General features: G+C 38.4%; 2 protein-coding genes across 4 annotated transcripts in view; one reads left to right on the forward strand and one right to left on the reverse strand.

Annotated features, from left to right (window-relative positions):
* The window catches only part of gigyf2 (GRB10 interacting GYF protein 2), a 32420-nt gene extending 12786 nt beyond the window's left edge, over positions 1 to 19634 (reverse strand). The window contains exons 1-12 of one of the 3 annotated variants that reach the window (XM_027143232.2): positions 19525 to 19634; positions 13299 to 13350; positions 13052 to 13190; positions 12212 to 12307; positions 11000 to 11108; positions 4911 to 5019; positions 4285 to 4325; positions 4137 to 4169; positions 3897 to 3998; positions 1573 to 1796; positions 1190 to 1334; positions 757 to 966 (exon numbers count right to left, since the gene is read on the reverse strand). In XM_027143232.2, coding sequence (XP_026999033.1) covers positions 757 to 966; positions 1190 to 1334; positions 1573 to 1796; positions 3897 to 3998; positions 4137 to 4169; positions 4285 to 4325; positions 4911 to 5019; positions 11000 to 11108; positions 12212 to 12307; positions 13052 to 13190; positions 13299 to 13336 — 1246 coding nt within the window. In that variant the 5' untranslated portion in view covers positions 13337 to 13350; positions 19525 to 19634. Of the gene's footprint in view, positions 1 to 756; positions 967 to 1189; positions 1335 to 1572; positions 1797 to 3818; positions 3999 to 4136; positions 4170 to 4284; positions 4326 to 4910; positions 5020 to 10999; positions 11109 to 12211; positions 12308 to 13051; positions 13191 to 13298; positions 13351 to 18193; positions 18498 to 19524 lie in introns of those variants that run through there. The other 2 variants (XM_027143229.2, XM_027143231.2) reach the window with 2 other exon arrangements.
* A 2119-nt stretch (positions 19635 to 21753) lies between these two features.
* Positions 21754 to 25029, forward strand: LOC113640640 (G-protein coupled receptor 55). Its single transcript, XM_027143202.2, has 2 exons — positions 21754 to 21886; positions 23118 to 25029. The coding sequence occupies exon 2, from the start codon at positions 23125 to 23127 to the stop codon at positions 24043 to 24045; it is 921 nt and encodes a 306-aa protein (XP_026999003.2). The 5' UTR covers positions 21754 to 21886; positions 23118 to 23124; the 3' UTR covers positions 24046 to 25029.
* Positions 25030 to 25307: the final 278 nt, after the last annotated feature.

Raw genomic sequence — 25307 nt, forward strand, 5'->3', positions numbered from 1 at the left:
TAGCTTTCTGTGGACACTTTACTGATGTAATATACGTTTTACAAAGTGCCTTCCTAAGCACTATGTGCACAATGCAAGAACCATAAAAACATGGTTTGCCAAGTTTGCCAAAACCACGGGCTTCCCCTCTGCCATCAGTGCCTGACCTCATTAATGCAATTATTTTTTTGACTGTGAATGTGACAAGTCCCCACAGCCATGCTTTAAAATCTAAGAGAAGAGAGGAAGGTTTACAGAAAAGCGGGACAGTATCTTGAATGTTGAAAACCTTTGAACATGTAGTGTATGTGATGAAGCCACGGCAAAAAAGAATAAACAAATAAAATAGAGAAACAAAATAAAAATGCCGGCCAGACTCAAATAGTAATTATACAAGCGGAAGTACGTCACTCGCAAGTGATCTTTCACCCAGGTGTCTCGTTGGGTCTTAAAATGCACTGCTGCAGCCAGCAAAAATGCAGCAAACAGTAAATGCTGTTTTTTGTAGCATAAGTTTTTTCGTCTTCTTTTTGATTGCATTCTGAAAACCACATATACCAAAGCATGTTCCATTTCAATTACCCTGGAAATGAGGTAAAATATATTTGCATTTTGGGCGGAAGTAGAAAGATCAGTGATATCTGATTAGCCAAGCTATCGCTATCGGATCAGAGAAAACACATGAAGTCTCCAGGTGTAAAAAGGCCCTTTGATGGACAGAAAGCAAATGAAAAGCATGTATACTGAGATGGAAGAATTATAAGCAATAGCTTCTACCTGTTAGTGTGCTGAGTGTATTTGTGCTGTGTGGTATGGAGATAGGCAGAGCTGAGTGTAATGGAGCTGCAGCAGTTCGGAGTTCATGTGCTGCTACTCTCTCAGGCTCCTCCACCCTCTCTGGCTGGCTGGAGGGCAGGGAAACTGCTGGCTCTGGAGCTGCTGATAAGGGAGCAGCAGGTGGAGAAGCCTCTTCTGATTTGACAGTGTCTAAAAACAAAGTCAAATACATCTTACGTCCACCAACAAGATACTGGTAACCAAAATTTTATAACCTAGACAACCCAAAAGCCTTAATTTTATATTATTAAAAACTATTTTTTTAGATTAATAGTTTCAATATTACTATAATTACTATGGAATAGTAAGCTTTAATTAAATAATTATTATAGCAAAATAGTTGTATGTATGATAGGTTAAATATTGTCCATACCCTCATGCCTGGCAGTCTGGCACTTGCTGTCAGGTTCATTAGGATGCCCTGCTTCATCCTCATCTTTCTCGCAGCATTCCTCACCCTCCTCTAGAGGACGAAACTCTAGCTCTGCCTCCTCGAGAATCGGCTCCGCAGCAGCCTTCTAAATGGGGAGTGAGCAGAAAGGATGAGATTGAAAATAGAAAGAGAATCTAGTCAATTTTTAGAAGGGGAATTACATTAACGTCAATTAACACATGGGACAAATATTATACTGCTCAATAGAAACTGAGGAACAGGAACAGGTAACAGTGAAAGTTTTATCTTTTGTTTTAATAGTACTAAGTTCCAAAAAGTTCAGGGAACATCAGCTCTGAATGATGGGCCTCTTGTCAGCTTACCTTAAGTGGAAGAAAAGCTCCAGATGAGTCAAAGGTGCCTGTCTCCTCCTCTGCATCCTCCAGGCACCACTCAGGCAATGCATCCCTCTCATCTTCCATGCTGCCACTGGCTGAGCGGGGCCGCCTGTAGCCCCCAACACGCTCCTCCTCCCCACGTGAGTCCAATGGTAAGCGTCGACGCGGATCTGGCTGTTCCCTCCAGCCCCCAGCCAAGCGTGGCCCATCTTTAGAAAGACAGACAGACAGACATACAGTTAAGCTACAGGGACATAGAAAGCATAAATCTGGGTTGATTAGTTATGGTTAGAGTGAGCTAGTGGGATTAGCAATTGATAGGAAGTTGCAAAAGTATTTATAAGACGGGAATCTAAATTGGGGACATTTTAAACTCAATCAACGTTCACTGAATTGCTGACTGTGGCAGACCTTATTTACCAGGTTAAGCATATGTTAAATAAAAGCAACAATTTGTCTTTCTACAAATAAATCACTACATGGTGGCAGACCTGCTGCAAACTACTCTTACACAATTCCAAAAAGTATATGAAAATTCCAATCAAAATCTTCACATGCAAATAAGAACAACTGTAAACCTATGCAGGGAAGCTGATCATTAGTTCAAGGTAAAAGAACTTTTATCAGGATCTGCTCTGTGAAAACGGTAACACAGTCAAGGTTGTGTGTGCAATTATAGGGCCTCTGGGACGTCAACTACCATCATTCATTAAGTGCCACAACAACCATTCTCTTGATTAATACTGCTCAATTAATAATTATTATTATTACCCAAGAGGCAATACAAATGCCCTGACTGCATAGATACACAAAATTTATAACAAAGTGGAAGCAATTTAGCTTTAACAGCAACTCAGCCATGTGGTAATCACAGAGCGGGGTCAGTGCATGCTGAGGCACACAGTACTCAGGTGTTGACAACTTTCTACAGAGTCAATAGCTACAGACTTCATGTGGCCTTCAGATTAGCTCAAGAACAGTACATAGAAAGCTTCATGAAATGGGTTTCCATCGCTGAGCAGCCACATCCAAGCATTATATCACCAAGTGCAATGCAAAGCATCAGATGCAGTGGTGTAAACTAAAGGCTTCTTTTACTTTGGCTAATCTTAATGTCTACCATCAGAACAACTTTGGTGTGGAAGGCAGAGTTGCAAGGAGAAAACCACTAGTCTTCAAAAAGAGCACTGCTGCCCATGAAGTATGCTAAAGATCATGTGGACAAGCAAAACCTCTTTTTTTTTTTGTAAACCTTTACACTTATACTTTACAGGTATACACTTTTCTATGTATATCCTTTGTTTCTTATATTTATGCTGCTTCTATATTACTACTATGCACCAACACACCAAGACAAATTCCTGTACATGTAAACCCTACAGTACCTGGCAATAAACCTGATTCTGAACCTTACTCCTTCTGTGAAACATGGTGGTGGTAGTATCATGCTTTGTTACTGCATCTGGGCCAGGACAGCTTGCTATCATTGATGGAACAATGGATTCAGAATTACACCAGTAAATTCTAAAGCAAAATGGCAGGACATCTGTCTATGAACTGAATCTCAGGAGAAAATGGGCCATACACCAAAACAAGGACTACAAGCAACCCAGTCTGTCTACCAAAGAGCGATTAATGAGAAACAAAGATAACGTTTTGGAATGACCATTCATTCATGCAGTTCATTTGAGGACACCCACCAACATCAGAGTGTTGAAGCTGTTCTATACTGAGGAATGGAATAAAAGCTGTTGTGCAGGACTGATCAACAGTTACCGGACACTTTACTTACACTTTACTTATTGCAGCACAAAGGAATTACAGCAGATACCGAAAGCAAAGGTTCACATACTTCTGCGGGTCACAGATATGTAATGCTAGACCATTTTTCTGAATAATTCAATTAAGTAGTATAATATTTTTGGGTCATTTGTTTGATTGCGTTCCCTTTGTTTACTTTTAGTGCTTGTGTGAAAATCTGTTTTGGATCATATTTATGCAGAAATATAAAAATTCATAAAGGGTTCACAAACTTTCAAGCGACACTGTATATATAATTATTGCCAGTCATCAACTGGAGCAAACCTGACTAACCCTGAATTTTCTTTTTCAATTTAAGATTACCCAGAAATCCCATAGTCCAGTCCTTAGCATGGCACAGATATGATGCAATGCAGTTTAGATTAGAGAGCAAATAAACAGACGAACGATGGAGATAAGGCGGCTCCCACCTGGACTCGGTGGGCACCATCTTTCATTATCCCGGCGGGAGCCCGCCAGACGCCAACCGCCACCCTCTTCATCCTCACCGTTCTGTTCGTCACGCGACAGCCGCCAATTCTCACTCTCAGAGCGCGTGAAATCGTGCTTTCGCACCAGGCCTGTACCACCATCCTCGTAATTTGCCCGTACTGTGTGCGTAGGGGTGGAAGTAGGAGATGAAAAAGGAAAGAAGAAAAAAAGGAAAGGCAGAAGTTCAATATAAAACAAAAATTAACATACAGCCAAGCAATAAAATCCAGGAAAACTAAAGCTGACTATGAACTTACAGTGGTTAATCTGAAAGTGGGCTGGAGCTCCATCTAGGAGAATGAAAGAATAAAAATTAATTCAAGCACACAAGGGACAGTTACAATTTTAAATAAAACAAAGAGGTTTTATATATAGGCAAGATGAGCAAATATTTGCTATACCAACCTGGATCTTTCCGACTTGGCTTTTCAAATCTTCTGTCTCCCCTTGATAAAAGAAAAAAAAAAAGACCAGACAATTGTGTTAGGTCTACCTGGTCTTACCATATTTGCTTTAGATTAAACAGACAAATGCAAACAAGTGATATGTGACTAACACACCTTTACACTCCCAAACCCTGTCTCTATAAAATAAATTGTAAATGTAATGTTTTACTAATACATAGAACTTTTTTTACTAATACAAAACTAAGGTTTTACTAATACATAAGTAGAACAGTTAACTAAATTTAAATTCTTGGAAAATTACCATTAACCAACATTTAGCTGTTATTTCCAATTATTCTATTAAAAAGTTTATTTTAAGTAAAATAGTCTGTATTACGTACTGATCTCCATGTTACCGTGCTTTCTTTCTTGGAGGTCTGATTTTTACACCCACTAAACTAAAGTACATCCTGTTTCAGCTGAAAAAGTGAAAGTGTTACTTTAATTATTTTCCCCTTTTCTAAATGAGCAACAGATACTACAGTTGTTGACGTCTAACAATATCTGCTTTAGGGATAAAAATACATAAAGATTCTGGTTAAGAAGAATGAGGAAATGTGATTTTCTGGCCTATGAGAGGGTTACCTTTCCTCCCAGCTCTGAGAACGATGCATCTCTCGCCCACCACGCCCAAAGCCACCCTCCACATCATCAAAACTTCTTTGGTAAAACCCTCCTTCACCCCTTCCTCGACCTGCAATTGTAAGTCATAAAACACACAGATGCGCACACACTTAGAAACGCATTGGGCAATGTATAGTACTCGTCCTACAGCACCATAGGGTAATTGCATAGAAACTAGGGCTGCAACAACTGACAAAATGATGGTGTCCTGTAGGGCTGGGATGATTTACTAATCTGGCGATTCAATACTATCCTGATACTTTTTTTCCGGATTCAATACATATTGCGATTCTGTAGCTATTGCGATTCATTGTTTAAATTGTGATTTTTGTTTACTTAATAAAGATTAGACAATGGCAAATACTTGATCATACCCTTAAAGAGACTGTATATGAGTTATATTAACAAAAACAATGCATCACATCTTTCTGAATTTTTATTTCAGGAGCATATACATACATAGGGCATAAAGAACCTTGAACCATAAAACTTTCAAGTACCAAAAACTTAAATATAATATTTAAATGTGCAACAAAATAACTAAAAACAATACTCTCTGAAATAAAATAAGTGCTGTTAAACTGTTCCAAAAAATAACAATAAATAAAAAAGCTCCGGAACAATTTATTTAAAATTGAAATAGATTTATATAAAGATTTATTTATTTACGGGCTGTCAGGGTTACATAGGACTCTGTAGCTCGCGATGCGACTCGTTGAGCTTTGCTTAAACGTTTTTTTTTTACTTCTGACGCAACCTCGTCATAGATTTTAGGCACGACTGTGTCTGCGAAAAGCTTCCTTGAAGGAATAACGTATCTCCGCTCCAAAGTATGGATCATATTTCGAAAACCTGCATTTTCCACAACGCTATAAGGTCGAATGTCTTTGCAGATAAAAAGAGCAATCGACTTTGTGATGCGTTTTGTCTTCTCCGAAGTGCATGGTAATTTACTCAATGTCACATCCAGAGTTTGTTGAGACGCTGCAGGTTGTTTGGCGTTAAGCCTGAAAATCGCCATCAAATTCGCTATAAAAAATATGCTATCACTGTATAGCAGAGTTTGCATACCGTTTTAGTCATGTCCAGCGCAGCTCTTCCTGCCAGTGTGTAAAATCCAAATTGTTTCCACACTTGTGATTTAAAACGTGAAGGTGCAGAAACAATTCTCAAAGAGGTTTGCTCCCCTGCCTCTGCCATGGTTTAGCTTTCTCGCGCCAGCTTAAAACGGATACGACGTCGTCTAATACAGACAACAACAAAATACGTTTCGCCCTCTGTTGGAATAAGAGCGATAACGTCTTCCCGCCACCTCTCTGGAAAAGTAAAAAAATTAAATATATATCGATTCTGAGCCAAACAGATCGATCTCAAAATCGTTTTAAAAAGAATCGCGATAGTTTGGTGAATCGATTTTTTCTCCCACCCCTAGTGTCCTGGGGGATCTCTAACCAGAACTCTTACACACCTGGACACCAAAGATTCCTAAGCGCGAATGCTGTTCTTAAACTTTAGTTCAGCATTTAACATAATCATCCCCCAGCAGCTAATTAACAAACAGACACCTGAGAACTCCCTCCTCAGTAACTGTGTTTTTCAACCGACTCATACATTCTATGGTCTCTCTGATAAAAAAAAAAAAAAACAAGATCACCACGCTAAACACAGGGGCACCACAAGGGCACCAGCTCTGCCTGTTTCCTTTCACCTGGTTGACCCATAATTGTGTACCCAGTTACAGTTCCAACCACATCGACATGTTTGCAGACGAAATTACTGTGGTGGGCCTCATCACCAACAACAAGGCAGACTACAGGAGCAAGGTGAGCTGACTGGGCCAGTGGTGTAACGACAATCTTTTCCTCAACATGGGTAAGACCAAAGAAATTGTCATTGACTTCAGAAGAGGACCCCCACAGCGGAGAGGGTGAGCAGCACCAAGTTCCTAGGGGTGCATATCTCTGAGGACCTCTCCTGAGTGACAAACACCACATCACTGGCCAATGCTAAACAATGTTTTAAACTCATGGTATCTTAAGCATGTAGCCTAGTGAACCAGCATTAATGTATCCAATGATAGAGATTTAAGCACTTATGTACGTCACTCTGGATAAGGGAGTCTGCCAAATGCTGTAAATGTAATGCCTCTTTTCAACCAGAAAGAACCGGGTGCTGGTTCAGAGCTAGCGCTAGTGCTGGTTCAAAGTTGGTTCCACTGGCGAACCTTCTAAGAACCGGTTTGCCTTTCCACCGGCTAGAGAGCCATCACAGCGCCGAGTGAGACGTCACTGTATACGTGTCACGTGTCCCAGCAACGTTGGCGCAGCAGCGGCAAACACAAACAACAACAATGGCGGATGTTGCTTTACTGTTAATGCTCATGGCTTTGCAAACATACATTGGCATCCAAACACGGCGAATAAAACGTTTACGTGCAGCTCCGTGTAATCTGTATAAACGGAGGTTGTAATCGATAAAGTACATAACGTTATTTTATCGTTAACACAGAAAAAACATTTAGCCTTAGCATGTAGCTACCTACTATCATGTGTGCTGATAATGTATCATATGCGGTAAAGTAAAAATGTATTAAACATTAGTATACTTAAGGTACGTTATCAAATGCGCTAACAGTAGCCCCGCCCCCAGCTCTTGACACAAGCGGTTCTTAAGTCTAGACCAGCAACGTTTTGGTGCTACTTAAGAACCACTTTTCCTGGTTCGGAGCCGGTGCTTTGGCGGTCGAAACAGAAAGAACTGGTTCTAAATTAGGCTCTGGCTCCGAACCAGCACTCGAACTGCCTCGGTGGAAAAGGGGCATAAATGCAAGAAAGCATAGTCACACCTTTACTTCCTCTGCAAACTGAGGAAGGCAAGAGTCCTACCTCCCATCATGTGCTCCTTCTAGGATCAAGGTGCTACATAAAACAAAGACAGGGCTAGGACTTAGTAAGTAGTCCTAGCCACATAAAGTGCAACTGTGCAACCTGGTGCAAACAGTGCAAGACAAGACCATGCAGGACAATACAAACAAGACAGACAAGACCGTGCAGGACAGGACAGACAAGACCGTGCAGGACAAAGGACAGTGCAGACAAAAGGTTACAAGACAATACACAAAATACAGTACACAAAAGACAACGCTGACCAACCAGTGTCAATACTGTATGTAAATACTGTAAGTTCAGACAATATTGTGTGCAGTAATACTAGAATGAACACAGTTTCTTAGCAGCAGGTCTCTGAGATAGTGTATAAGATTGTATAAGCAACAACTGAAATATTGTACAGTATGAGCAACATGACCGAACTGTTAGACAGTGTGTGCAAAGAGCAAAAAAGTAAAAAAAAAGTGTGCAAAACACCATGTAAACAGTTTGTAAACAGTATCAGAGCATCAGAATGGGGAAGAAAGGTGATTTAAGTGACTTTGAACGTGGCATGGTTGTTGGTGCCAGACAGGCTGGTCTGACTATTTCAGAAACTGCTGATCTACTGGGATTTTCAAGCACAACCATCTCTAGGGTTTACAGAGAATGGTCAGAAAAAGATAAAATATCCAGTGAGAGGCAGTTCTGTGGGCACAGATGCCTTGTTGATGCCAGATGTCAGAGGAGACTGGCCAGACTGGTTCAAGCTGATAGAAAGGAAACAGTAACTCAAATAACCACTCGTTACAACCGAGGTATGCAGAAGAGCATCTCTGAACACACAACACATCGAACTTTGAGGCGGATGGGCTACAGCAGCAGAAGACCACACCAGGTGCCACTCCTGACCGCTAAGAACAGGAAACTGAGGTTACAATTCGCACAGGCTCACCAAAATTGGACAATAGAAGATTGGAAAAATGTTGCCTTTTCTGATGAGTCTCGATTTCTGCTGCGACATTCAGATGGTGGGGAATTTGGTGGTGTAATGGTAGGGGGGATATTTTCTTGGCACACTTTTCTTAGTACCAATTGAGCCTCGTGTCAATGCCTCAGCCTACCTGAGTATTGTTGCTGACCATGTCCATCCCTTTATGACCACAGTGTACCCATCTTCTGATGGCTACTTCCAGCAGGATAACGCACCATGTCATAAAGCGCGAATCATCTCAGACTGGTTTCTTGAACATGACAATGAGTTCACTGTACTCAAATGTCCTCCACAGTCACCAGATCTCAGTCCAATAGAGCACCTTCGGCATGTGGTGGAACGGGAGATTCGCATCATGGATGTGCAGCCAACAAATCTGAAGCAACTGCGTGATGCTAACATGTAAATTTGGACCAAAATCTCTGAGGAATGTTTCCAGTACAATGCCAAAAAGGATTAAGGCAGTTCTGAAGGCAAAAGGGGGTCCCCATCCTGGGACTAGTAAGGTGTACCTAATAAAGTGGTCAGTGAGTGTCTATGTATGTGTATATATATATAATATATATATAAAAATAAAAGTATATCTCGTAAATCTAAATGAGTAAATGGAAACCATGAATTGTAAGGTTCAAATATACATCCATATATGTGTGTGTGCATCTATATATATATCTATATATATATATATATCTATCTATCTATATATATATACATATATCTATATATATACATATATATATGTATATACATATATATATATATATATATATATATATGTGTGTGTGTATATATATATATATATATACACACACACACACACACACACACACACACACGTGTGTGTGTGTGTGTGTGTATATATATATATACACACACACACACACACACACACACACACACACACACACATATGGATGTATATTTGAACCTTACAATTCATGGTTTCCATTTACTCATTTAGATTTACGAGATATATTTACTCTATTTATGTCTATTTATTACAAGTACACTGCTGTTACATCCATACAAATCTATATTACACTAACTGCTCATATAATATTACAAACTCTCTATATTACAATGCCAATGTAAACACCTGATTTGAGAAAGAGAAAAAGTATCTTGATTCTTCTACATTAGATTAGATCAACTTTATTGTCATTACACATGTACAAGTAAAAGGCAACGATATGTCTATATGTCTGCAAAGCACTGACAATAAAGAACCTTAAACATCAGGGCATCATTAAACCCCTGGACCGTCTGTAGTGCTACTTGCCAGTTTTGGGTGCTCACATACATAACAACCCAGTGGTTCTTAACTCAATGTCTGGTGAACACAGAGGCAAGTCAGTGACATCAGTATATTCGTCATCCAGAAAATGCCTACACACTCAAGCCACATGGGATTGAGCACTGCCACGCACCAAAAGGAATCCAGAGGCCTGTCAATGGCTATGAGGATTTCATCACAGTACCTAACAGCAGTAAGGGTAACGTTTGCTAGCAGATAGAGGTCTGTGCATCCCTGCCAGTATATTCCTCCCAAGACCATTTCTGACCCACCACCAAAATTGTCATGCTGGTTGAAGTTGCAGGCAGTATAACATTCCCCAAAGCATCTCCAGACTCTCCATGTCTGTCACATGTGCTCAGTATAAACATCCTCTCATCTATTAAGTGAACAGGGTGCCAGTGGGAGACCTAGTGTTTTTTAGCAAATGCCAAGAGATCTGAACGGAGCTGGGCTGTGAGCACAGGTCCCATTAGAGGATGTCAGTCCTTCATGCCACATTTGGACAGTTTGGTCAGAACCAAACACATCAGTAGACTGCTGGAAGGCATTCTGTAGGGCTCTAGAATGGCTCATGTTCCTCTTTCAACAAATGAGCAAATGCCCTGGGTTGAAAACTAAGCTAGGAGACACACAAAACATCCTTGCAATGTGCTATCTGAATGTGCCATGATGGAGGAGCTAGAATACCCGTGCAACCTAATTGGGTCGCAAATACTGCCTCATGCAACTAACAAAACATGAGACAAATCAGTCAGGAAGTATAGAGAGCAATTGTCCACATCAGATAAATTAATGTCATGACTTATTGCTTTACAATGATTATACAATGCTTTAGGTTTTTATTTATTTATTCAGTGTTTGCAACAATGGGACTGTGGTGCAGAGTACTCACCGCGCCCACGTGAAGAACTTCGACCTCGAGGTGCCCCTGCTACCACACCCCCTCCTCGTCCAGTCAGGCGCAACACTGCTGCACTGTTTACTGACATGGAGAAATTCCTCTGTTGAACCACACAAACGCGCACACACACATACACCCCAACGTTACAATGAGCCGAGGTCAGACCTCAAACACAGAAAAGTTATTGCATTGCCTGGTTTTCAAAAACTGTTGCAGTAGTATCTCATTTTTCCCGGCTTCTAAGTGTGGCCTCTAGTACTTTTGCTATTTGGTGTGGTTTTACAAAGCACGTGATTAAACCACTAAACATACTAAAAGGCGTGCACATCAGAAAACGTTTATAAAACTTAGAAATACTGAAATAGAAGTCATAAATCAGCACAGAGAACAGAAATGTGGTATTAAATTTTAATATCATAATTAACACAATTACATAACCACTTTTACAGCTTTCACCTTCTCTTTTTGTTTCTCAGTTCAGAACAATCACATTTCTGCTCAGTTCATGCTTTTAATGCCAGTTGAGCAGCTAAAGGCTACATTACATAAAAGTATACTTGTACGTTCATGTCACAGTTCTCTCGAAAACGGATGGCTCAACATTACGAATTTTTGCCCGGTCATCAAAAATAACAAATAATACAACGTCTGTGACTCAGAACACAACTGACTTGCTTTCTGTTTATGAGGCTTTTTATCCTGTTGATCAGAGTGACACTAGTCTATTACAGACGCTTGCTGTAAGACAATTAGTGCTCTACTCTAAGCAATTCAGCTGCAAAAGTGATTGCCGTTTTCACATGTTGCATTCCAGTGTTCTCAGTCTAATTGCTGTTGTGCAACAGAGAAGAATAAGCTGGTAGCAAAGAACCAGCAATAACCAACTGGGAGAAAACAAGGTACATTTTTTAAAGAAACATGCGCCATCTTTAACAGTGATACAACGTAAATTCTCTCTGCTGACAGACCAACATCTTAATCTTGTGCTATAACATCTTAGCTATTAAAAAGCATATTAAGTTTTGTTTTTTGACATGTTAAGCATACCATTAGTCTGTTGATGTTCCCTAACATATCTTGGGCCTATGCTAAGTCTTAACCTGGATTATGATCTCTTTTTGCTATGTGCATAGAAAAGATGGCTGCATCACATGGGCTCATTTGAAGGGTCGAGTGTTGGTTGCAACACCCGAATAATCTCACCTGTTCTTCCTCTGTAAATGAGACTAGGGCCAGTGGGGGTAGTGGCTCCTCTTGTAAAATAGGCAGAAATTCCTTGTCATGTAGATCTACAGGAATCTAGAGCAATGGTAAGAGTAAGCACAAAGATTTTACACTGAAGTAGGACATCAGATAAACAAAAAAAAAACCATCTGTCATTTCAAATACAAACCACAACAGACATTAATTGGCTGTGTAGGGTTGGGGAAGAATTGTTCCTGAACAATTAATAGTTGCTCTTTCTTGCACTATATGACTAAGTGGATACCTGACCATGACCCCATATGTGGACAGTTTCAAATGTTTTGACACAAAATTGGAGGCAGACAGATATCTAAAATGTCTCTGTATGCTATAACTAAGATTTTCCTTCACTGAAACGAAAGGGCCCAAACCTGTTATCATGACAAAAGCCCTTTGCATAAAGCCAAGTCCATGAATGTAAATATGGTCTACACAGAGCCCTGACCTTAACACTACTGACCAGCTTTCGAAGATTTACAACGCTTATTGCATGCCAGTCCTTTTCACCCAACATCAGTGCCTGACCTAACTAATACTCTTAACGCTGAATAGGTGACAAATCCCTACAGCCAGGAATCAAAATCTAGCGAAAATCCTTCCAACCACAGGACCAACTCAATATTAAATGTCATGTTCAACAAAGTACATACACAGATGCATTTGTCAGGTGTCCTTTGACCAGAAAGGCCCCAACCAGTAATACATTTTTTTAACAAATGCAGTACAGTAAAATATAACAGACTGAATTAAGGTAAATGTGATGCAACATAAACAGCATAACTCCAGACTGCTGTCTACCTTGTTATCCTTTACATAAAGTGCAAGCATTTCTTCTCTCCCATAGCGATAGTCTGCAAGTTTATACTTTGGCAACGCAGGCGAGAGTGGTGGTGAAGCCACACTGCTACTTCCACCTCCTCCAGACAAAGCACGGAGCCTGCGTGTGAAAGACAGAGAGTTGTGTTAACTGAAGACAAGCTTATCAGTTCATTACAATACCTTTTTTTTTTTTTTTTTACAGTCTGATTTTAATATTAACACTTACCATTCTGGTCCGAAGTTAAGTGTCTGGGTTTCTGCCATTTTTCCTAAAAAGTCTAAGGATAGAAACAGACAGACAAACCTTTGTATTTGTATGAACTGTGTATTTTAAGGTAATCCTTTGACAAGGGCCCAAATAAAAGTGTATTTAATCTCATTCTAATGATCAACATTAACATGATTTGTAACAAATCAGATCTAATACCACAGTAAACTGATGTAAAATATATACATGTTATCTAACTCCATAAGGGTATGTCCTTTATTTCATAGTAATAAACTCTAAACGCTGTGTGTTAGCTTTAAATGAAAGTAAAAAAAAGCCAAGAACTTGGGGGAGGGGACTGCGGCTACCAGGAAATGTCTGTTATCAGAAACTTCAAGCACCAGCAAATCTTCTCATTCACATGTTTCTTGCACAAACATACACCAATGTCATGGCAATGTAAGACTGCTAGGCAAAAAAAAATGTCAGGAGTAATTCGATGCAATGTGAAATTAGGACAATGTAAAAATTAACTTGGGATTTGATTCTGTTTTTCCATTATTTGTTTGGTGTTAAGTGTTTGGTGCTAGAAAGAAATGCACGGTCTAAACCAGCCCTCATTTCACACTCATTTAGAATTTAACTCATTTAACTGAGACTTAAGTGGACATAACAAAAAAGTTCACAATATGCAAAGCATCATTGTTCTATGGTATTTTTTTTTCTCAAAATAAATTATTTATTTTAGTTTGTCTATTTTAACTACAACAGACATGTCAATAATTGGCAAACATTTAGACTGCTTTATAGTGAGTGAAATGACATTTTTTTAAATGTGAAAGAGCAGTGAAATCGGGTGTATCTGCTATCAGAGCAATACGCATACACTAGAGCATGTGCTGGACCATGAGGGATGAGTGATTACTCGTTTTGATGACATTCACATGCAAGAATGATGATTGGCACATGAACAATAAGGTTAATGTTTCACGGAATTTCCTGATTTTTGTGTGACAAAAACTGATAAAAGAAATGAACAGAAGAAAAAATTTTAACAAAAGTTCTCATCTGTCATCAACCGGTCAGTCATTGCATCTCACAGGAGAGGCTGCTCGCGCTACTCGCCTAACGCCACGTGACTCCTGCTCTGTGCTACGACTGCGGCTCGTGCTGAATGGAACAGAAGCATGTCATTTAACTGTAGCATCCGTTGTCCAACTGAACTATAAGTATTATAGAGATGTCTTTTACACTAGGCTACTTGAAGGGCTGGAACAATTTACAGTGAGGGCCTGATAGAACGGGCCTATACTTTTCTGTGCTATTTTGTCGGCAAATCTACATTAAAACACTCCCAGGCTAAAGGTTACACAAAGACAGGAACATACAACAAATTTATTATTAATTCATTAGATCTAAACTATAAACTTTATTGTATTATGTATTAGTTTTTCATAACCTATCAATAATTTGGGACCCTTTTTGCTCAAAAGCATTGACAGTTCATTTCCTTCTACAGACTGACCTCGATGCATAGACTGCTGCTGTAGACAAAGCTATTTTAAGGACTTACCCAATTAGGGAAGGGTGTTTTCATTGAACAGAGACAGCTTCATCTGCCTGAGAACCTCAAATAGCAGATTACAAATACTACAGCAATAGTGTGAAAAAGAGTGTGAAATGCAAGCTCACGTGTAGGTGGACAATGACTGACATACACACGGAAGAGTGGCTTTTTCCAAAACAAGCTGCACCAATGAGACATGGATTACGTTTAACTAAGAGAATATGTGCAATTTGCTTGTCTCAGGCACACCTCAATTTATAAAGAGAGAAAGAGGGGCGAATGGCAAGCACCACTATGTTTACTTTCCTGACAATCTCAACACCTTATGGTTGATTCTATGAAGAGTTCAGATTTCTTTATATGTTTGTGTAGTCCAAATAAACAGAATATTAGAATGCTATAATGCATATAAGCATAAGCTTTTTCTGTCCATACATGCAAATTTTAGTCAAAACATTATGACGAGACCCCTAATATATAGTTTGTTTACACCACAACAGCTAATACCTGCTGAGACATGGACTGTAAGTGTGCCCCAGTGGTATCTGCCACCATGATGGCATAGCAGAAGATCCTGCAAGTAACAAGGTGAAGCCACTACACTTTGGAATCATTGCTGCAGCACATGTCTCAGATGCTCAAATAGACTGGCAGGTGGAGAACTTGGAGGCCAGCGCAAACCATTCCTGACCAATGTGTGCAGCACGTTATTCTGCTAAAAGAGGCCAACATGAAAGGGTGTACCTGATAAGCAACATATTTAGGTATGTGGCACATGCTGACTTAAAAACTGACATTCATCCAAATCCACCCAGGAAAAAACTGCCCAGAGCATCACACTGCCTTCACTGGTTTGTCTCATATTGACAGGGCATCCCAGTGCCATCACTTCCCCAAGCAAATGGCAGCCTCAAACGCAATCTATGTAGCATCAGAGCATTACTATCATTAAAATTTTGTGTGTCTATTTCTACAGTAGCCCTCCTATCAGTTTTAAACAGAGGGCTACCATTCTTGGACACCATGGGTTTTTGATAACATGCTCGGCACCCAGCTGGTACTCACCACCGCTAAGGAACACTAAGGCCATAATGGCCATAATGATTTGTAAAAGTCACTCAGGTCTTCATGCCTGCCCTTTTCTACCACATATAGCACATCATATACAAGAACCATCTCTTTGTTTACTATCTATTATATTCCAGACTTTGGCATGCACCATTAGGAGATTACCAATGTTATATTCACGTCATCTGTGAGTTGGCATAATGCTCTGGCTCATCAGAGCATAGTCACAAATGTACAAACTTTTTGCTCTTTGTTTTCTCTGAGCTGCTTAATTTTACAAAGCAACAAGTGACACTGGTTTGTGTGTTAAAACATGTATGCATGCAATTAATGAAGTCATGTTTTACATAACTGGTGCACAACTACCAAACAAAGACGTGCCTTGCAAACGCTGTCTGAGGAGAGTGAGAGGTTTCATAAAGGACAGCCCTCAAATTTAATCTAACCTTGGACTTCCGCTAATGCTCTTTGGGCCTGAACTAACTAAACATGGTGCAGAGTTTTGCATATTCTTATACTTGCATCTTAGATTCAGTTGTACCGTAGTGTCTTTAGAACTCAATTCCATCACTGGATGTCTATTTTCTTGAAAACTGCTACACATTTTATAGCATGTACATTAGCATGTTACATTACATTAAAACATGCTACTCATATCATGCCACTTTTTTGTTTGCACATCACTGCCATCCTAACACAATTGTCTCTTTCTTCCACCACATCACTCAATACACTATCCTGCTATTTGCACTTCTGGTTAGATGTTAACTGCATTTCACTGGCTTTGTACTTCATGACAGTGATGCTTAATCTAATCTCAGTCTGCACAACCTAGGTTTAGAAAAATGATGACAAGATACACCATGATATGTGGAACATAAATCCTTCTTATAAGTTTTAAATCATTTTTGAAATTTTTAAAATTTTGAATTCAAACCAATTGAATTTTAATTACTAACAGAACCCCAATAGTTAAAAATGCCACATACTGCAACACAGAATAATGGTTGGATGACTTGTCAAACAGCACCACATTAGCATACATTACCTAGTTTACCGGCTCATAAGCAGGTACCCTATTGTGTGTAAAGGGACACAGAACATTGTGATTTCTTTGCGGCAACACAGAAAATTACTTCACAGTTTCAGCTTTGTAATATTGCATATACTCAACTGAAATGTAGCATTGGTATGCCTACTCTATAACACAAAGGGACTTGTGTTCTGCCAGGGGTAAAATCTAGTCACAAAACAGACAGGCAGTTCCCAATTGCAGAGATGATAATGTTATACTGCACCCCCTGTACTCTTCTTAAACCTGAAATGGTGGACAATTTTGTTTTCCTATTGAAATATGTTGCCTTTTTAAAATGTTAAATTCTAAGAAATATCAATATTGCAGAAGCAAAAAGAAAAATTTAAACGATAAAATCCTGTACACATCCCCGGACTGGAGAATCGAATTTTTTGTGAAAGGTCACACTATCAAGAAACCCGACAGTTACATGAAACGATTCAATATAACCTTGCATCCAACACATGCCACCAACAAGACACTTAATTCATGATGCTCTTATTTCTAAAAAACAAAAATAATAATTATTAAATAGTTAAAAAAAATATATGAACTGCTAGCTGCTCTTTAGTAACGATGTGATGACTTTTGAATGTTTTAAAAATACTGAAAGATTAAGAGATTTGTAATCACCTTATTTTCCACATAAGCAAGAAGGTATATTTTACATTTTTGCCTCTAATCAGAAAAAAGTCACGAGACATTGCACACACGCTACACTAAACAGATAATACAACCAATTTAACAAAGGTTTTTTATAACATTAACATTTAACTAAAATCAAGCACTTATCACTGCAGTACATCTTTAAATTAAAGTTAAATTAATCTAATGTATACGGTGAAACTAACTTCTAGAAAAAAGTCTCTGTGTGTAGTGATCAACAACAAGCAACTGCTGACAGCCACAAGCCTGTCAACCAAAAGCAGGTGTTTTCCTAAATAAGTCTATATTCTCAGCACTGTTCAGATTGTTAATACAATTGTTTCTTTACTCTAATAAGCACAGAGTAGTAGTAAGTTAAAAATTCTAAATAAGCATTGCAATACCACTGCTATTGTGCACTTTACCCATGTGCCCATGTGTAGACAAACGTGTAGCTGGATGAGCTACTAAAGTAACAGGTCCTAGTCTCTGTGTAAGTGTACAACACTGACATGACGTGTACTTAAGGCCTAGAACAATACATAGTGACGAACTCACCTCCAAAGAGACGTGTAGAGCTAGCAGATGTCAGTCGTAATGTTAGCTACTTAGCTAAAAGACAAAATATCTAGCTAAAATAAACCGACGCATAAAATCCTCAACGACTCAATGTCGATTTTGTCCATTGTTCTTACTGTAAATAAAGAGGCTAACTTATTATAGTCAACCACCACGCATTTGTATAGCGTTTTCGCAGTTTTACAGAAGTGTAGAAGCATAGAAAGAAGTTGTAAAGAAGTTTTAAATGAAGCTACTTCACCTCTAACATTTATCCCTAATGAGCAAGCTTCATATGCCTGATATGAGCTAGAACCTTCAGAGGAACCAGGCTCAGAAGGAAACCCATCTTTATATGTACATACAATTTATTTATTTATCTATCTATTTATTTATTTGTGTGTATAATTATTATCAGTTTTTGTATACTAAAAGCATGTGACTAAAACTAATTCCTTGTAAGATACTTTGGCAATAAAAGCTCTTTCTGATTCTGATTCTGATTCGAGTGACACTGGGCAGTAAATAACGTGCGTGTAAATATCATCCTTTTTTTTAACAAGTTTATGGTCGAATAGCTTCCGAATCTTGTACCATGATTACAAGACATAATCAGATACCTAGCTAGCATTACATGCATGGGATAGCAAGCTAGCTAACTAGCACTGCTATTTCGAGCACAGCGTTAATAAAGTCAGTTTCCGACTCACTTACGACATGTTTGAAATGAAACCGAGACACAGACATATAGATGCCTAACACACTTTTTTGAACGTTTTCATTAAAAGCTATAGGTTTATAAGAAAACTGTAGTCACTAACTGACTTGCGTGTCATGCTACCGAACATTAGCCTAAAGTTAAATCAGTGCCGTGGTGAGTTTTGTGCCAGCTGTACATAAGTGCTTAGCAGCTAGCTAGTTAGCTAAGTTAGCTAGCTAGCTAACTACAACACATGTCTGTTAATACGATATGTATATCGTACAAAGCAAAACAGTCGTTAACATAGTCAAGGCTTTATACGGGTTAATACTTAACCATACAATCCTACGTGCGGCCTATCATGTGTTTATGGCTACAAGGCTAGTAACATTAGCTACAAGTTTCCTGACTACAGCTACACCGGCGTCACTCCACTCCGAAGCGGTAGGCGACCACAATTGAGCCCGAGGTCTCAGGGCCATGAAGCAACCATGCGGGGTAACAAGATCTCGGCTAGACGATTTCATTCCCTACACTTGGGGGGCCATACACCACTGGAATCAACATAATACACAGCTACTCTTTATTTTACAGCAAACCTGTGTACACCACACCAGTTTCGCTGTCTTACCTCTGCTTTTAACTGACAGCGATGAGTTTGGGTGCGAGTTGTCGCTCTTTGCGTATCCACAAGATGGCTGAGAAAGTGTCACATGACCAATCGTTTCCTGAAAAATGCCCGGATGGGGAAAGCAATGACCACTGCGTTTCACGCCACCTGTCCACCTCAGTAAGCAGGTTTAACGTTAGGGACGGGTCATAGCACCGATACCACCGATTTATGTAGTCAAGTACCGCAAAAAAAAAAAAAGGGATACAGAGATTGTTATTTTATCGGAATATATATCATTCTTGTTTAGTTACTCACCTAATAAATGATAAATGTTCACCTGAAATGCTCAGTCAGCTCAAATTCATGCATGTATGCATTAATGAATGAATTAATTAATTCATTCATTCATTCATTCATTCATTCATTCATTCATTCATTCATTCACTCTCTCAAGAACACTGGGCACCATCATACACTCTGACTGGTGACTCTATAACCTTTTGACCCCATGCACCTTCACTTTGACACCTATAAGTAATCAGTTAACCTACTAGCATTGGTTAGCATTATTAATACATTAGTTAATTTGATACAAGTAAATTAAAACAGTAAAATAAAGTAGTATTTATATAAATAAATGTATTTTATTTTTGCCAGTGTTTATTTGAACTTGCTAATGGTAACAGTTGCTTTTAAATACTTCATTCAAAATTACAGGTTACAATGTTGACATAAAAAAAAAATCCTAATCTGAAAAACTGTGATCTAAGAAATAATATAAGTATTAATTTAGAAATTGGGCAGTTGTGGCCTAATGGTTAGAGAGTCTGATTCGTAACCAAAAGGTTGTGGGTTCGAGTCTCGGGCCGGCCACGACTGAGGTGTCCTTGAGCAAGGCACCAAACCCCACAAACTGCTCCCCGGGCGCCGCAGCATAAATGGCTGCCCACTGCTCCGGGTGTGTGTTCACTGCTGTGTGTGCGCACTTTGGATGGGTTAAATGCAGAGAACAAATTCTGAGTATGGATCACCATACTTAGCCGTATCTCACGTCAAGTTAGAAATTTCAGTGGTCAGAGTGGGCCTCCTTCGTTGCCTCCCCATTTCATAGCTAATGTTGTTAGCGTAGCTAATGTTAGAATAGTCTTTAGATAATCACACAATATTTCAGGATGTGTGAGATACTTTAGTCTGTAAAACACAATCATAATTTAAGAAATAGCTATGTCCAAAATTTACACAATGTAATTATTAATTTAAAAACACTGAGAGGACATGGTGGCTTCGTGGTTAGCATGTTTGCCTTGCACTTTCCACTCTGCATCTGTGCAGTTTTCATGTTCCCACCGTGCTTCTGTGGTCATTTAAGGTGTCTTTTCCTCTTTGTTCCCTGGTGTAAAGTGTAAAGCTGTCAGCTTCTTCTTCCACCATCTGTAAATGAATATTGCATGCTATTCTAAATAGGTTCCATTTTATGGACAGAGTGGATACATAGCCAGGAAGCAATTAAGTACAACTGAGTGCATAGAGTTTGAACACATAGAAGTAAATTTATTTAAGTTAGTGTGTTTCACAATTGTTCATTCATTAGTACATAAAAGGAATAATTGTTCATTAAAAAAGTGAATAAGTACCTAAGCAGGTTGTAAAGACGTCATGGATGTATCTGATTAAAAATATGAGACTAAACTGAATTCAAATAATGAACACTAGTACAGCAGACAACATTATATCCATGCCCCAACAAATTCATTCTGTTCTGATTAGTTATGGTAATTAATAAACTGGAGATACTGCTTTTAATATACACACAGGTGAACATAAGTAATAAAGTCCTTTTTCAGGTCGGTTAGGTTCAACATTCACACGCATTTAGTCACTGCAGTTACACAACTGTTCCATTTTCACTTGCCATTTACACAAATACACGGTCAATTGATCCCATTTGACAGCAATAATCTTTTTTTTCCTCAAAATTACAATTTAACATTTAAAGCACCGCAACAACATTGAAGTTATGGATACTGAAGCATGTTACTGAGCATTGTAGTTTATCCACTGTTGTTTAAATCAATGCATCATAAATGTGGTCATACTACCAAGTTTATATTGGAGAATATTAAAATGAGAATATCACATAGTTTAGCATCAATTGATCATTTAATCTATATATATCTATATATCATGTATATATGTGTACACTTGATTTAGACAAGTTTGCTGTTCTGAACATGTTCGTGCAGGATATGCAGGCATGGGCACCAATAGGTTTCTCATACCAAGGATGTGGTTACGTAGTTTAAAAGAAGAAGTGTTTTTAATCTGACGCCACAGTCTGCTGTCAGGAAAGTGTCAGACAGATCAGAGCACATTTACATTGGTAAGATTTACTTTGTTAAACAATATTTTATAATTAATATTGAAGTTGAAGTTAGAATTGGAAATTTGACAGGTAAAAGTACATTTAAAAATCCATTATTTTGTTTGTGTTTAGCTTTAGTTTTTTTTAGATTTATTTCCTGTGTTGGTACTGAAAGTAGCATTTTAAAAATCTGGACACAGTACTAACTTACACCACCTACATGTGTTTAACCAAAATAATCAGTCATTATTTTTCAGAACATGTCCCAATAAATATGATTGCATTCAAATTGAATGTAGTTTGGCAAATGGCACACTGCACAGGCAAATAACATTTCAACATTTTAAAGAGATTGAATTACTGCAGTTGATGGGAGTACTTTTGAAAAAGCCTTCTTCCTTCTTCCTCAACAATAATAGAAACAAAAGTAAATGAAAATTAGGTTCCCTGAAGCAACAGCATGTTGAGTAGAAATAAACATAAAACTTTTGAATCTGCAGATGCAGACAACATGGGTTGCTTAGGTGCTGGCGTAGATGCCTGTGAACAAGTGTTAACTGAGAACAACAAAGGCTTTACATACAGATGACTTAAAGACATCTCAAGGATGTTTAGAAAGCACTATACAAAAGTGTTGTAAAATGTGTGATGACAAAAGAGGAAGACTGAGGTTATAACGCATGACTCTGGACGTCATATACAAGCATATACCTATATTTGAATATTATTGAACAACTTACACAATTACAAAATGTGTCATTCTACCAGAACACAACTTGTGTATATATCTAGCAGAAACCATTGGGTTGTGTGGCTATATAATATAGATTGTGTGAATTAAATCAGAAAAAAATTTCGCTTACAACATGCGTTAAATGTTAACCTCTCATGAGTCATTTACACATGATCTCACATGATTCTCCTGAAAACCAAAAAATATTAACAATTAAGAGAACTAGAGCGAATTTATTATGCAACTAATGATACAGCTTATGATAAAATATGTAATAACAAAAGTGTTCCCTTTTTTGAGGTTTGATCAACGCAATTACATCATAAAATATATTTAAAAATTTATAATTAAAAATTGATGTTTATTATTTTAGCTTTTAGCACAATGTTGCACTGCTTCGTCCACAGAAATACAAAGAAAGCTCAAGTCATTTCTCACAACTGCTCATACTACTAAATATTCATAAGTGTATGAGAGATAAAATTAGAAAACTAAGCAAATCTTCTTTCCCCACAGAGCCACCATGAGAAACAATAGCACCTGTGATATAAAAGATGTGGATTTGCTCATGCAGACGTTGGAGTTGGTCATCTACGTGCCCATCTTTGTGTTGGGCATCATCCTAAATGTCGCTGCGGTTGTTGTGTTCTGTTTTTTTTTTAAAAAATGGACTGAATCCAACATCTACATGATCAACTTGGCTTTAATGGACATGCTCTTGCTGCTTCAGCTGCCCTTCAAGATGCATGCCACAAATAACCTCTGGTCACCAAATAAAAAACATCTCTGCTCTTTCCTGGAAAGCCTGTACTTCATGGCCATGTATGGGAGCATCTACATCATCATGTGTATATCTGTGGACCGCTACCTTGGCATATGCTACCCATTCCATGCCAAGCGTCTACGTTCCAAGAAAAGTGCATGGACGGTGTGTTTGGTCATTTGGGTGATTGTGATAGCAGCGACTACTCCAGTTTACACCTTCCGCCAAGGGGGAAATGATCATTTCCACTGCTTCCATGGCTTTTCAAATAAGGGATGGCACCCGGTGCTTATTATGTGTCTGGAGGTGTTTGGTTTCCTGCTGCCTGCTCTTGTGATTATGAGTTGCTCTGTGAAGAGTATCTATACCCTACATGATCCAAAAGTCACAAAAACCCCTGTCCGGATCATTTACAGCAGCCTGTGTGCTTTCCTGGTGCCTTTTACACCATGCCACATTGCGATCTTTCTTCAGTTCCTGGTGCGCAGCTCCATCATCACTGAGTGTGACTCTAAGAAAAAGATCTCCCTGTTTTTACAGCTGTCTCTCAGCCTTGCTAACATAACATGCTGCCTAGACGCCATATTCTACTACTTTGTGGCCAAAGAGGTACGGGCGAGTAAGGACAAAATCAGAAAATCCATCAGTAGGATGAGAAGTATGAGTAGCACAGACACATAAGTGCATTTTTTTTCTTGTTGCTGATTGTCAAAACATGATCATGCTTACAAAGGCTCATTATTAATACAGTTACTGTTAATATAATATGCCTCAAAGGCAAAAGAAAAATATCCGTTTTTACAAAGATTCCTTTTTTAAAGAAACTTACATTTGATCAGTTGTGATTATCAGAAAGCTAAAGACTCGAGTGTTGGAATAACAAAGGCAGTGATGCTTATGAAGACACATTTACTCATTTCTAACTACAGTTTTCTATACAGTATGCCTCAGATGCGTAAGATAGAAAAGGGTTTATAGTCTGACTCACCTCGACAGGCTGTCAAAAATGGTTCTCACGCGAAAGAAGCGTGCCAAGCTGAACAGAGATTTCAGAAATGAATATAAGGTTTATCCACACCAATTAATTATAACACCATTTTGTTCAACTGATTTATTTTATATCCTGTGTGTCACAGGGGGATGAACTGTGTTCATTAGATGTTTCATATATATTCAGCAACAAATATTTAATTGGGGAAAGGGCTGAGAATCACGGAAGGTTCTGCTCACTTGTTTTAGTTGGGTGAAGAAAGAGTGGGCAGAGGCAGCATGCCTGGCAGTTTCACTCTGCCTCAGGCTGCTGCTGTTCACAAGAATTGTGTATAGTCTCTTAGTTGTTATTGCTTACATGTTTTTTTGTTTGTTTTTTTAAATAACTGTTTAACACATTCTTATCTTTTATTATTTTTAGGTATAATATAGATGTAAAACAACAACAACAACAAAAAACAATACATACAGGTATAGATAATACGTAAGCAGTAACAGCAGGAACCTAAAGAATTTTTAGGGTTTTTTTTAACAGTTATATATTAAGTACTGTATTATATATTGCTTTCAATTTCCAGAATGAAGTTAACTATATGCTGTTTTCTTCAAGAGAGTTTCCATTCATTTGTAAACCCCCGACTCAAACTGAATAAAGACAGTAGAGAAAATCTGTGAGTGTTTTATTTGTAATTATTTGTTTATTACAAATCTATTTTAATCTGCTTTCAGTCAGTAGTGTGATTTGATTCATGCAAAATTAAATTATTCATTGCCGTACCAGAAATATATTTTAGACTTGAAGAGAAACTAATCATCAAGTAAGAATGTGACAGTTTATGCGTAACTAAAAAATACAATTCAAACTGAAAAACACTTGTACAGTGTAAGTCATTCTTCAAATAAATTGATCCTCAGTTAATAATAATCAATGAGATTATCCTACATTTAAAATG

Source organism: Tachysurus fulvidraco, chromosome 22 (genome assembly GCF_022655615.1).
Source record: "Tachysurus fulvidraco isolate hzauxx_2018 chromosome 22, HZAU_PFXX_2.0, whole genome shotgun sequence".
Lineage (NCBI taxonomy): Eukaryota > Metazoa > Chordata > Actinopteri > Siluriformes > Bagridae > Tachysurus > Tachysurus fulvidraco.